This window comes from Leptodactylus fuscus, chromosome 4 (assembly GCF_031893055.1).
Source record: "Leptodactylus fuscus isolate aLepFus1 chromosome 4, aLepFus1.hap2, whole genome shotgun sequence".
Lineage (NCBI taxonomy): Eukaryota > Metazoa > Chordata > Amphibia > Anura > Leptodactylidae > Leptodactylus > Leptodactylus fuscus.
In genome coordinates, this window is record NC_134268.1 from 224,100,160 (window position 1) to 224,113,671 (window position 13,512).

Below are 13,512 nucleotides of genomic sequence, written 5' to 3' on the forward strand. Positions count from 1 at the left end.
CGCTCAGACCTGACATGTAGACACGGCCCCTCAGACCTGACACGTGGACACGGCCCCTCAGACCTGACATGTAGACACGGCCCCTCAGACCTGACACCTGGACACGGCCCCTCAGACCTGACACATAGACACGGCCCCTCAGACCTGACACCTGGACACGGCCCCTCAGACCTGACACATAGACACGGCCCCTCAGACCGGACACAAGGACACAGCCCCTCAGACCTGACACGTGGATGCGGCCCCTCAGACCTGACATAAGAACACGGCCCCTCAGACCTGACATGTGTACATGGCCCCTCAGACCTGACATGTGTACACGGCCCCTCAGACCGGACACGAGGGCACAACCCCTCAGACCTGACGTAAGAACACGGCCCCTCAGACCTGACGTAAGAACACGGCCCATCAGACCTGACATGTGGACACGGCCCCTCAGACCTGACATAAGAACACGGCCCCTCAGACCTGACATGTGGACACGGCCCATCAGACCTGACATGTGGACACGGCCCCTCAGACCTGACATAAGAACACAGCCCCTCAGACCTGACACGTGAATGCGGCCCCTCAGACCTGACGTGTACACGGTCCCTCAGACCTGACATAAGAACACGGCCCCTCAGACCTGACATGTGTACACGGCCCCTCAGACCTGACACGTGGACACGGCCCCTCAGACCTGACACGTGGACATGGCCCCTCAGACCTGACGTAAGAACACGGCCCCTCAGACCTGACATGTAGACACGGCTCCTCAGATATCACACGTGGACATGGCCCCTCAGACCTGACATAAGAACACGGCCCCTCAGACCTGACATGTGGATGCAGCCCCTCAGGCCTGACACGTGAATGCGGCCCCTCAGACCTGACACGTGAATGCGGCCCCTCAGACCTGACATGAGTACACGGTGCCTCAGACCTGACACATGGACACGGCCCCTCAGACTTGACAAGTGGACGTCGCCCCTCAGACCTGATACATAGACACGGCCCCTCAGACCTGACATGTGGATGCGGCCGCTCAGACCTGACACATAGACACGGCCCCTCAGACCTGACACGTGGACGTTGCCCCTCAGACCTGACACGTGGACACGGCCCCTCAGACTTGACAAGTGGACACGGCCCCTCAGACCTGATACATAGACACGGCCCCTCAGACCTGACATGTGGATGTGGCCGCTCAGACCTGACACATAGACACGGCCCCTCAGACCTGACACGTGGACGTTGCCCCTCAGACCTGACACGTGGACGTGGCCCCTCAGACTTTGCTACCTATCTATGTTGTTTGACCTCAGGGTGGCGCCTGGATGTTGTGAAGCCGCCTGTCCATACGGAGGTGGTTGTTGGTGACAAGGCCACGTTTACCTGCGTGCTCAGTGAAGCGGTGCCGGTGAATGAGGTGTCCTGGTATTTTAATGGTGTGCCCATCCAGCCCGATGACAGCTGGTCTATGCTAGTAGATGGGAACCAGTACAAGCTTCTCCTGAAGGACACTCAGGCACATCACTCCGGGGAGGTGGCCTTCGCCTCCAGAGATGTCATTGTCTCGGCCAAACTGGTCGTTCTCGGTAAGTCGTTCCTCCAGAGATTGGTCATGTGACGTACCAGAGAGGGCCTATGACAAGTGAGGGCTCTTAGTCTCCCGTCCTCAATTCCAAGTATTTTGGGGACTTTGGGGGTTCCTCGGGACCTATTATGGTTTTCTTAGAGGACATGATGGCAAGGGCGGTCATCTCATGGTTCCTTATGAGATATTGGCCCTCCCCTAACACCCCTGTCATCCTCCTTGTACAACGTTGTATTGAAGCTCTGCTGGCCCCGAATCTTCGGCTGCCAGTGACTGGTCCAGCAGGGGTAGGGCCCCATTTTTACCTTTGTAGTGTGTCCTCCTTCGGTCATGTTGTCCCCGTTCTGTTGACGCATTGCTGATTCAGTGACTCTTGTACCTTTAGCCCTTCCTGACCCCCCTGAAGACCCTGAGATTGTCAGTAAGACGAGCAATTCCTTGATCTTGTCTTGGTTCACGCCCCTGAGTGATGGAGGGGCCCCAATTATTGGATATAATGTTGAGATGAAGTCCCCTGGTGGTGACTGGCAGCAATGCAACATGGAGATTATACAGAGTATGGAGTATGTGGTCTCAAACCTGAAGCCGGGAGAGTCCTACCGATTCCGCATCTCCTCCATTAACAAACTGGGAAAAGGGGAACCGGTGCACTTACCACAAACGGTGCAGCTAGGTGAGGACCCGCGGCTACAAACCGTGTGCGGACTCTGCTGCCTGCATGGCTTGTACAGAGGATGGAAGCAATGGGCCAGCAAGATGACGTGAGGAAGTGCAAGCACTGGTAGAAAGCAAAGCCCAAGGGGATGCACTGGTCACATCCAAAGCTGCAGTCACTATTCTGCTCTTATATCAATGTCTTATCACATCCCAAAGTCATAAACTCACCTTCATACCTGGCATTCATTGGGACTGAGCTGCAATATTGAAAACAGCCATAAATAGGAAGGGCACGTCTTAGAACTTCTGTGAGCATGCTCTCTACAGACACTGAACCAGCAGGGTCAGCAGTAAGGTGTGAGGGCCTGATAGAGCATGCCCTCTACAGACACTGAACCAGCAGGGTCAGCAGTAAGGTGTGAGGTCCTGTTAGAGCATGCTCTCTACAGACACTGAACCAGCAGGGTCAGCAGTAAGGTGTGAGGTCCTGATAGAGCATGCCCTCTACAGACACTGAACCAGCAGGGTCAGCAGTAAGGTGTGAGGTCCTGTTAGAGCATGCCCTCTACAGACACTGAACCAGCAGGGTCAGCAGTAAGGTGTGAGGGCCTGATAGAGCATGCCCTCTACAGACACTGAACCAGCAGGGTCAGCAGTAAGGTGTGAGGTCCTGTTAGAGCATGCCCTCTACAGACACTGAACCAGCAGGGTCAGCAGTAAGGTGTGAGGTCCTGTTAGAGCATGCCCTCTACAGACACTGAACCAGCAGGATCAACAGTAAGGTGTGAGGGCCTGATAGAGCATGCCCTCTACAGACACTGAACCAGCAGGGTCAGCAGTAAGGTGTGAGGTCCTGATAGAGCATGCCCTCTACAGACACTGAACCAGCAGGGTCAGCAGTAAGGTGTGAGGTCCTGATAGAGCATGCCCTCTACAGACACTGAACCAGCAGGATCAGCAGTAAGGTGTGAGGGCCTGATAGAGCATGCCCTCTACAGACACTGAACCAGCAGGGTCAGCAGTAAGGTGTGAGGTCCTGATAGAGCATGCTCTCTACAGACACTGAACCAGCAGGGTCAGCAGTAAGGTGTGAGGTCCTGTTAGAGCATGCCCTCTACAGACACTGAACCAGCAGGGTCAGCAGTAAGGTGTGAGGGCCTGATAGAGCATGCCCTCTACAGACACTGAACCAGCAGGATCAGCAGTAAGGTGTGAGGGCCTGATAGAGCATGCTCTCTACAGACACTGAACCAGCAGGGTCAGCAGCAAGGTGTGAGGGCCTGATAGAGCATGCCCTCTACAGACACTGAACCAGCAGGGTCAGCAGTAAGGTGTGAGGTCCTGTTAGAGCATGCCCTCTACAGACACTGAACCAGCAGGGTCAGCAGTAAGGTGTGAGGTCCTGATAGAGCATGCCCTCTACAGACACTGAACCAGCAGGATCAGCAGTAAGGTGTGAGGGCCTGATAGAGCATGCCCTCTACAGACACTGAACCAGCAGGGTCAGCAGTAAGGTGTGAGGTCCTGATAGAGCATGCTCTCTACAGACACTGAACCAGCAGGGTCAGCAGTAAGGTGTGAGGTCCTGTTAGAGCATGCCCTCTACAGACACTGAACCAGCAGGGTCAGCAGTAAGGTGTGAGGTCCTGATAGAGCATGCTCTCTACAGACACTGAACCAGCAGGGTCAGCAGTAAGGTGTGAGGGCCTGATAGAGCATGCTCTCTACAGACACTGAACCAGCAGGATCAGCAGTAAGGTGTGAGGGCCTGATAGAGCATGCCCTCTACAGACACTGAACCAGCAGGGTCAGCAGTAAGGTGTGAGGGCCTGATAGAGCATGCTCTCTACAGACACTGAACCAGCAGGGTCAGCAGTAAGGTGTGAGGTCCTGTTAGAGCATGCTCTCTACAGACACTGAACCAGCAGGGTCAGCAGTAAGGTGTGAGGGCCTGATAGAGCATGCTCTCTACAGACACTGAACCAGCAGGGACAGCAGTAAGGTGTGAGGTCCTGATAGAGCATGCTCTCTACAGACACTGAACCAGCAGGGTCAGCAGTAAGGTGTGAGGGCCTGATAGAGCATGCTCTCTACAGACACTGAACCAGCAGGGTCAGCAGTAAGGTGTGAGGGCCTGATAGAGCATGCCCTCTACAGACACTGAACCAGCAGGGTCAGCAGTAAGGTGTGAGGTCCTGATAGAGCATGCTCTCTACAGACACTGAACCAGCAGGGTCAGCAGTAAGGTGTGAGGTCCTGTTAGAGCATGCCCTCTACAGACACTGAACCAGCAGGGTCAGCAGTAAGGTGTGAGGTCCTGTTAGAGCATGCCCTCTACAGACACTGAACCAGCAGGGTCAGCAGTAAGGTGTGAGGTCCTGATAGAGCATGCTCTCTACAGACACTGAACCAGCAGGGTCAGCAGTAAGGTGTGAGGGCCTGATAGAGCATGCTCTCTACAGACACTGAACCAGCAGGGTCAGCAGTAAGGTGTGAGGTCCTGATAGAGCATGCTCTCTACAGACACTGAACCAGCAGGGTCAGCAGTAAGGTGTGAGGGCCTGATAGAGCATGCTCTCTACAGACACTGAACCAGCAGGATCAGCAGTAAGGTGTGAGGGCCTGATAGAGCATGCCCTCTACATACACTGAACCAGCAGGGTCAGCAGTAAGGTGTGAGGGCCTGATAGAGCATGCTCTCTACAGACACTGAACCAGCAGGGTCAGCAGTAAGGTGTGAGGTCCTGTTAGAGCATGCTCTCTACAGACACTGAACCAGCAGGGTCAGCAGTAAGGTGTGAGGGCCTGATAGAGCATGCTCTCTACAGACACTGAACCAGCAGGGACAGCAGTAAGGTGTGAGGTCCTGATAGAGCATGCTCTCTACAGACACTGAACCAGCAGGGACAGCAGTAAGGTGTGAGGTCCTGATAGAGCATGCTCTCTACAGACACTGAACCAGCAGGGTCAGCAGTAAGGTGTGAGGTCCTGTTAGAGCATGCTCTCTACAGACACTGAACCAGCAGGGTCAGCAGTAAGGTGTGAGGTCCTGTTAGAGCATGCCCTCTACAGACACTGAACCAGCAGGGTCAGCAGTAAGGTGTGAGGGCCTGATAGAGCATGCTCTCTACAGACACTGAACCAGCAGGGTCAGCAGTAATCTGGGAGGTTCTACAGCCTGAGACCATTAGGAAACATGAGAATTGTGGCTGCAGCTTTGGATGTTACTGTATTTTGACGTGGTAACCTGGTGTAGTGACCCCGCTGTAGATGTTAGCGCATCGCTGCTGCTTCTTCTGTGCTGCTTTGGTTGGAGCCTTGAAGCTGCATTTTGGAGCTTTTCCTGAAGGGGGCGCAGCATGTGTGTAGCAGAGCTCTCCTGGCTGGTCTTGGTTGTACATTAGATTCGGTCTCTGTGCATGGCTTCCCGGCCACCGGGCTTCAGTGCAGGATGGAGATCTGTGGTTGTTAAACTTTGTTCACACTTATAAGTGCCTTAAGTTTGTAACCCCTGAGGTGGGGGACAGGAGGCCGGTAATAATATGGGGTCCAGGAGGGGGGGGGGACTACACAGGACAGGGAAGTGTATACAGCTCTCATACGAGAGGTCCTCCTATGAAGATGACCCCTATCCACACGTTCTTGGTAGGTGGATGCCATAGGGGTCATAGCTAGCAGCCCTCTATGATCCAGAGAGTGGGGCAGACAGACATAGCTGCCTGTAGATTCATCTGAATGGACCACATGTAATACCACATTTTCCCTATAGTGGCCGCTGCAGGAATTTGTAGGTAAAATTAATCAATGCTGATCCATGTGATCGCCCGGTCAGCTCAAGACCAAGCAGTGCTGTGAAAACCTGCCCCAACCCTGTCCCTGCCCCGACCCTGACCTAACCCTGCCCCGCCCCTGCCCCTGACCCGACCCTGCCCCATGGACACAGCTGCACAGTCTGCAGAAGAACAGGAGATGAATCTTATAAAGCAGAAAATGTAAATGTATTAGAAAATGTAGGATCAGGAAGAGTCACCAACAGAAGAGGGGACACCGGGCTTTTAGGGGGTCAGAGGTGAGGGTCAATATTGAGAGGTCAGCTTAGTCATGTGGGTCAAGGTTCAGAAATAAAGAGTTAAAGTTAAGAGAGGGTAAGTATTCATAGATGAGGGTCAGGGGTGAAAGATAAGGTTCAGGTTCAGAGATGAGGGTCAGGGGTCAGTCAGAGATGACATTGTAGGCTCAGAGATTGGGATTAGATGTCAGAGATGAAGCTCCGTGCTCTGAGATGAGGGTCAAAATGGAGGAATTAGAGTTAAGTGTCTGAAGGTCATAGATGAAGGTTAGGGGTCAAAGGTAAGCTTCAAGTGCAAAGATGGAAATTAGACATCATAGATTAGGTTTGGGGGACAGAGATTAGGGTTATGGTTCATCAATAGGGGGTTACAGATGTGGATTAAGAGAGAAGACCCCGTATTAAGCAATAAGCAGTAAGAGTCAGACTGGAAGATCTTAAATAAGGAGCAAGGATTAGAGGTCAGAGATGAGGGTCACATAAGGAGTAGGGGTCAGAGATGAGGGTCAGATAAGGAGTAGGGGTCAGAGATGAGGGTCAGATAAGGAGTAGGGGTCAGAGATGAGGGTCAGATAAGGAGTAGGGGTCAGAGATGAGGGTCAGATAAGGAGTAGGGGTCAGAGATGAGGGTCAGATAAGGAGCAGGGGTCAGAGATGAGGGTCAGATAAGGAGCAGGGGTCAGAGATGAGGGTCAGATAAGGAGCAGGGGTCAGAGATGAGGGTCAGATAAGGAGTAGGGGTCAGAGATGAGGGTCAGATAAGGAGTAGGGGTCAGAGATGAGGGTCAGATAAGGAGTAGGGGTCAGAGATGAGGGTCAGATAAGGAGCAGGGGTCAGAGATGAGGGTCAGATAAGGAGCAGGGGTCAGAGATGAGGGTCAGATAAGGAATAGGGGTCAGAGATGAGGGTCACATAAGGAGTAGGGGTCAGAGATGAGGGTCAGATAAGGAGTAGGGGTCAGAGATGAGGGTCAGATAAGGAGCAGGGGTCAGAGATGAGGGTCAGATAAGGAGTAGGGGTCAGAGATGAGGGTCAGATAAGGAATAGGGGTCAGAGATGAGGGTCACATAAGGAGTAGGGGTCAGAGATGAAGGGTAAAGTTCAGAGATGAGGGTCACATAAGGTTAAGGATCAAAGATGAGCACCAGATAAGGAGTAGGGGTCAGAGATGAGGGTCAGATAAGGAATAGGGGTCAGAGATGAGGGTCACATAAGGAGTAGGGGTCAGAGATGAGGGTCAGATAAGGAGTAGGGGTCAGAGATGAGGGTCAGATAAGGAGTAGGGGTCAGAGATGAGGGTCAGATAAGGAGTAGGGGTCAGAGATGAGGGTCAGATAAGGAGTAGGGGTCAGAGATGAGGGTCACATAAGGAGTAGGGGTCAGAGATGAGGGTCAGATAAGGAGTAGGGGTCAGAGATGAGGGTCAGATAAGGTTCAGGGGTCAGAGATGAGGGGTAAAGGTTAGAGATGAGGGTCACATAAGGTTCAGGGGTCAGAGATGAGGGGTAAAGGTTAGAGATGAGGGTCACATAAGGTTCAGGGGTCAGAGATAAGGGTCACATAAGGTTTACAGATCGGAGATGAGGGGTAAAGGTTAGAGATGAGGGTCACATAAGGAGTAGGGGTCAGAGATGAGGGTCACATAAGGTTTAGGGATCAGAAACAAGGGCAGATAATAAGACTTCGGCATTTGGTCCTAATTGTAAAATGAGAATCCCTGTTCCTTCTGCAGAACACCCGGTGTTGGTCCATCAGCCATTGCACTATAAACCTGCCGCTGCGGGGGAGACTCTGCGCCTGGAGTGTGAGCTGTCCAAGGAAAGTCATGACGTCACCTGGATGAAGGAGGATGAAGTCCTGCACCCCGGGAAGAAATACCAGATCATCTCTGAGGGGAAGCGACAGATCCTGCTCATCCAGAACTTCAGTGCTGAAGACCAAGCAACCTACTCCTGTGTCACCGCCTCAGGCACCAAGACTTCCACCACCGTGTCCTTGGGAAGTAAGTCACGGGTATTTTTTAGATTTTTCTTTGTGTTCCCTAGACCAGGACACATCATTGTTTCGGCCATGAAGTGAGATTCCTATAACCCACACCTGATGTTTTCTCCATTTCTTTCCCAGTACAAACCATTACGGAGCTGGTGTCTATACAGGAGATTCTTGGTTTGGCCCAAGAAAGAACAGATCATGTGACTGAGGCAGAAGATAGTACACAGCCTAACTTGCCCCCCGAAGCTGCTCAGGAAGGAGACCTCCATCTCTTATGGGAAGCCTTTGGCAAAAAGAGGCGGATGAGCAAGGAGCCCACCTTAGACTCCATCTCTGAAGTCCCTGAAGAAGATGACAAACTCAAACGAAAAAAGGAGGCCGAGCGCCGGGCAGATTTCTCAGGTTACACCTCTGAAGATGTGGCCAAGACAAGTGAGGCTGACTTCTCCATGACAAGTTCTGATGATGAGTCCCGGGCTGGGACGCCATCTCTGGTCTCCTATCTCAAAAAGGCAGGTCATTCTACCATCACCTACGGAACGAAGGTCCAGACCGTGTCCGCCAACAAGTTCTTCAAGCAGTTTGAGACCTCAAACTTCTCTGAGGTGAAAGAAGAGAAGAAAACTGAACCCATAAAAGAACCCGACTTGTTGGAAATATTTGACGACGACGACCCAGCCATGGACAAGGCGGCCATCAAAATTCAGGCGGCGTTCAAAGGTTATAAGGCAAGAAAGGTGATAAAACAACAGGAGTGTCCGATATTTTCCGAGACCTTCAAAGACTTGTCCGTGGAGTCAGGAGGAACCGTTCACCTTGAGTGTGTGGCCATCAGTAAGAGTGACATCATAGCTCGATGGCTGAAGGACGGTAAGGAGCTGTCTGATGGTCGCCATTACCACATCGACAATTACCCCGATGGGACCTGCTCACTCATTATCACCGCCGTTGAGCTCCAGGACACGGGTAAATACACATGTGAAGCCTCCAACAAATTTGGTGTGGTGTCCCACAGTGCAAGCCTGGTGGTAAGTGGTGGAGAACCAGAAACCCCCCAAAAGCCGATCCACATCCCACCAAAAGCCTCCACCGACAGCGAGACAGAAAGTTCTTCCAGTGACTTGGACGACGCCTTCCGGAAAGCGGGAAGGAGACTCCATAAGATCTTCAAGTCTAAGTCATCCCTAGAAATGTCTGAAGAAGAGCTGTTTGTCAGCGCCGACGAGGGAGATCTGTCTCCGGTAGACCATCAGACCTACCGCGAAGACGACAAGTACATCTACATCAGGTTTGAGGTTATGTCAGAAGCGTCCATCGCCGCCCACCGATTCCGCGAAATGTTTTCCGCAATGGGAATAAAAGTGAAGATTGACATCCTGGAGCACGGGCCGAAGAAGATCGAGCTACGGATCATAAAGGTAGAAACTGGACCCACCGAGCAACAGAAACTGGAAGCCAAGCAACAGATGACCTTACTGACATCAGACACAGGTCAGGGGTCATTGCATCACATCATGTCAGTAACGGGGGAGGGGGCTGTGACCACCTCTCAGACATAACAGCCATATGTCTCCTCTTGTTTCAGCTCCCATCTTTATTACGGAGCTCCAGAACCAGGAGGTCCAGGACGGTTACCCGGTCAGTTTTGATTGTGTGGTGATTGGTAAACCGATGCCGACCGTGCGCTGGTTCAAAGATGGCAAAGTGATAGAAGAAGACGACCATTACATGATCAACGAGGACCAGGAGGGCTGTCACCAGCTCATCATCACCGCCGTGGTGCCCCCTGACATGGGCGTCTACAGGTGTCTGGCGGAAAACAGGATGGGCGTGGCCTCCACCAAGGCGGAGCTGAGGGTGGACTGTGAGTAATAGCAGTACTGTCACTGACCTGCGGGGGAGCTCTACTGGATGAAGGGAGAATGTATTGTACTGGGGAGCGGAGGGCAGACTGCAGCGTTAAATGACACTGTGTGACCTCATCATATATCACATTATATTATACAGTAGTATGTTCTATCATATTATAGTATCTTATATTACATTACATTATATTATACAGTAGTATTTTCTATCATATTATAGTATCTTATATTACATTACATTATATTATACAGTAGTATTTTCTATCATATTATAGTATCTTATATTACATTATATTATATTATACAGTAGTATTTTCTATCATATTATAGTATCTTATATTACATTATATTATATTATACAGTAGTATGTTCTATCATATTATAGTATCTTATATTACATTATATTATATTATACAGTAGTATTATCTATCATATTATAGTATCTTATATCACATTACATTATACAGTAGTATGTTCTATCATATTATAGTATCTTATATTACATTATATTATATTATACAGTAGTATTTTCTATCATATTATAGTATCTTATATTATATCACATTACATTATACAGTAATATTATCTATCATATTATAGTATCTTATATTACATTATATTATATTATACAGTAGTATGTTCTATCATATTATAGTGTCTTTTATCACATTACATTATATTACATTATATTATACAGTAGTATGTTCTATCATATTATAGTGTCTTTTATCACATTACATTATATTACATTATATTATACAGTAGTATGTTCTATCATATTATAGTGTCTTTTATCACATTACATTATATTATATTATACAGTAGTATGTTCTATCATATTATAGTATCTTATATCACATTATATTATACAGTAGTATGTTCTATCATATTATAGTATCTTATATTACATTACATTATATTATACAGTAGTATTATCTATCATATTATAGTATCTTATATCACATTATATTATACAGTAGTATGTTCTATCATATTATAGTATCTTATATTACATTACATTATATTATACAGTAGTATTATCTATCATATTATAGTATCTTATATCACATTATATTATACAGTAGTATGTTCTATCATATTATAGTGTCTTATATCACATTATATTATATTATACAGTAGTATGTTCTATCATATTATAGTGTCTTATATCACATTACATTATATTATATTATACAGTAGTATGTTCTATCATATTATAGTATCTTATATCACATTATATTATACAGTAGTATGTTCTATCATATTATAGTATCTTATATTACATTACATTATATTATACAGTAGTATTATCTATCGTATTACGGTATCTTATATTATGACACATTACATTATATGACATTATAGAACCACAGTATCCTATATAATATAGGTCATACTGATTGCAGGGCAGCTGGATATCGGCTTACTATCGCTCACTTGTCAGTATTTATCGCCGTTGTCTAACATCTCCTCCTTTCTGATTCTCTGTGTTTTAGTGACCAGTTCAGACTATGACACAGCAGAGGCCACCGAGACCTCGTCCTACTTCAGCGCCCAGGGATACGCATCCAGGTAATGCCATAAGAAATGGTGCAGTGATGTGCAGTGTTATGTCACTGCGCCATTTATAATCGCTGCCTGTGACATCAGTACCAAAGATCCAGTCACATCCAGAGCTGCATCCACTATACTGATGTTACATCCAGAGCTGCATCCACTATATTGATGTCACATCCAGAGCTGCATCCACTATACTGATGTCACATCATGTCTTATACTCCAGTCACATCTAGAGCTGCATCTACTATACTGATGTCACATCCAGAGCTGCATCCACTATACTGATGTCACATCATGTCTTATACTCCAGTCACATCTAGAGCTGCATCTACTATACTGATGTCACATCATGTCTTATACTCCAGTCACATCCAGAGCTGCATCCACTATACTGATGTCACATCCGGAGCTGCATCTACTATACTGATGTTACATCATGTCTTATACTCCAGTCACATCCAGAGCTGCATCCACTATACTGATGTCACATCCGGAGCTGCATCTACTATACTGATGTTACATCATGTCTTATACTCCAGTCACATCTAGAGCTGCATCTACTATACTGATGTCACATCATGTCTTATACTCCAGTCACATCCAGAGCTGCATCCACTATACTGATGTCACATCCGGAGCTGCATCTACTATACTGATGTTACATCATGTCTTAGGCCGGGTTCACACAGAGTATTATGGCACGTAATGTGGTACGTAAACGCCGCGGGAGCTTTTGCGGGCCATATACGCTCCCATTGTTTTCAATGGGAGCCAGCACCGTATACACGGCGCTATTTTGCGGCTGCCGCAAAATTACGGCCGCAAAATAGTGCCGCGTATACGGTACCGGCTCCCATTGAAAACAATGGGAGCGTATATGGCCCGCAAAAGCTCCCGCGGCGTTTACGTACCAAATCACGAGTCAAAAGACATCGTGTGAACCCGGCCTTATACTCCAGTCATATCTAGAGCTGCATCTACTATACTGATGTTACGTCATGTCTTATACTCCAGTTACATCCAGAGCTGCATCTACTATACTGATGTCACATCCAGAGCTGCATCCACTATACTGATGTTACATCATGTCTTATACTCCAGTTACATCCAGAGCTGCATCCACTATACTGATGTTACATCATGTCTTATACTCCAGTCTCATCCAGAGCTGCATCTACTATACTGATGTTACATCATGTCTTATACTCCAGTCTCATCCAGAGCTGCATCTACTATACTGATGTTACATCATGTCTTATACTCCAGTCACATCCAGAGCTGCATCTACTATACTGATGTCACATCCAGAGCTGCATCCACTATACTGATGTTACATCATGTCTTATACTCCAGTTACATCCAGAGCTGCATCCACTATACTGATGTTACATCATGTCTTATACTCCAGTCTCATCCAGAGCTGCATCTACTATACTGATGTTACATCATGTCTTATACTCCAGTCACATCCAGAGCTGCATCTACTATACTGATGTCACATCCAGAGCTGCATCCACTATACTGATGTTACATCATGTCTTATACTCCAGTCACATCCAGAGCTGCATCCACTATACTGATGTTACATCATGTCTTATACTCCAGTTACATCCAGAGCTGCATCCACTATACTGATGTTACATCATGTCTTATACTCCAGTTACATCCAGAGCTGCATCCACTATACTGATGTTACATCATGTCTTATACTCCAGTTACATCCAGAGCTGCATCCACTATACTGATGTTACATCATGTCTTATACTCCAGTCACATCCAGAGCTGCATC

The 13,512-nt window shown here is 48.2% G+C and overlaps 1 protein-coding gene across 1 annotated transcript in view; it reads left to right on the forward strand.

Moving 5' to 3' along the window:
- Nucleotides 1-13,512, forward strand: part of OBSCN (obscurin, cytoskeletal calmodulin and titin-interacting RhoGEF) — a gene marked incomplete at its 3' end in the record, with an annotated part of 243,727 nt that overhangs the window by 208,097 nt on the left and 22,118 nt on the right. Inside the window, exons 65-70 of the mRNA XM_075272031.1 lie at nucleotides 1,308-1,580; nucleotides 1,965-2,252; nucleotides 8,039-8,308; nucleotides 8,431-9,789; nucleotides 9,884-10,162; nucleotides 11,660-11,735. Of these exons, the coding sequence (XP_075128132.1) occupies nucleotides 1,308-1,580; nucleotides 1,965-2,252; nucleotides 8,039-8,308; nucleotides 8,431-9,789; nucleotides 9,884-10,162; nucleotides 11,660-11,735 (2,545 nt within the window). The remainder of the gene's footprint in view (nucleotides 1-1,307; nucleotides 1,581-1,964; nucleotides 2,253-8,038; nucleotides 8,309-8,430; nucleotides 9,790-9,883; nucleotides 10,163-11,659; nucleotides 11,736-13,512) is intronic.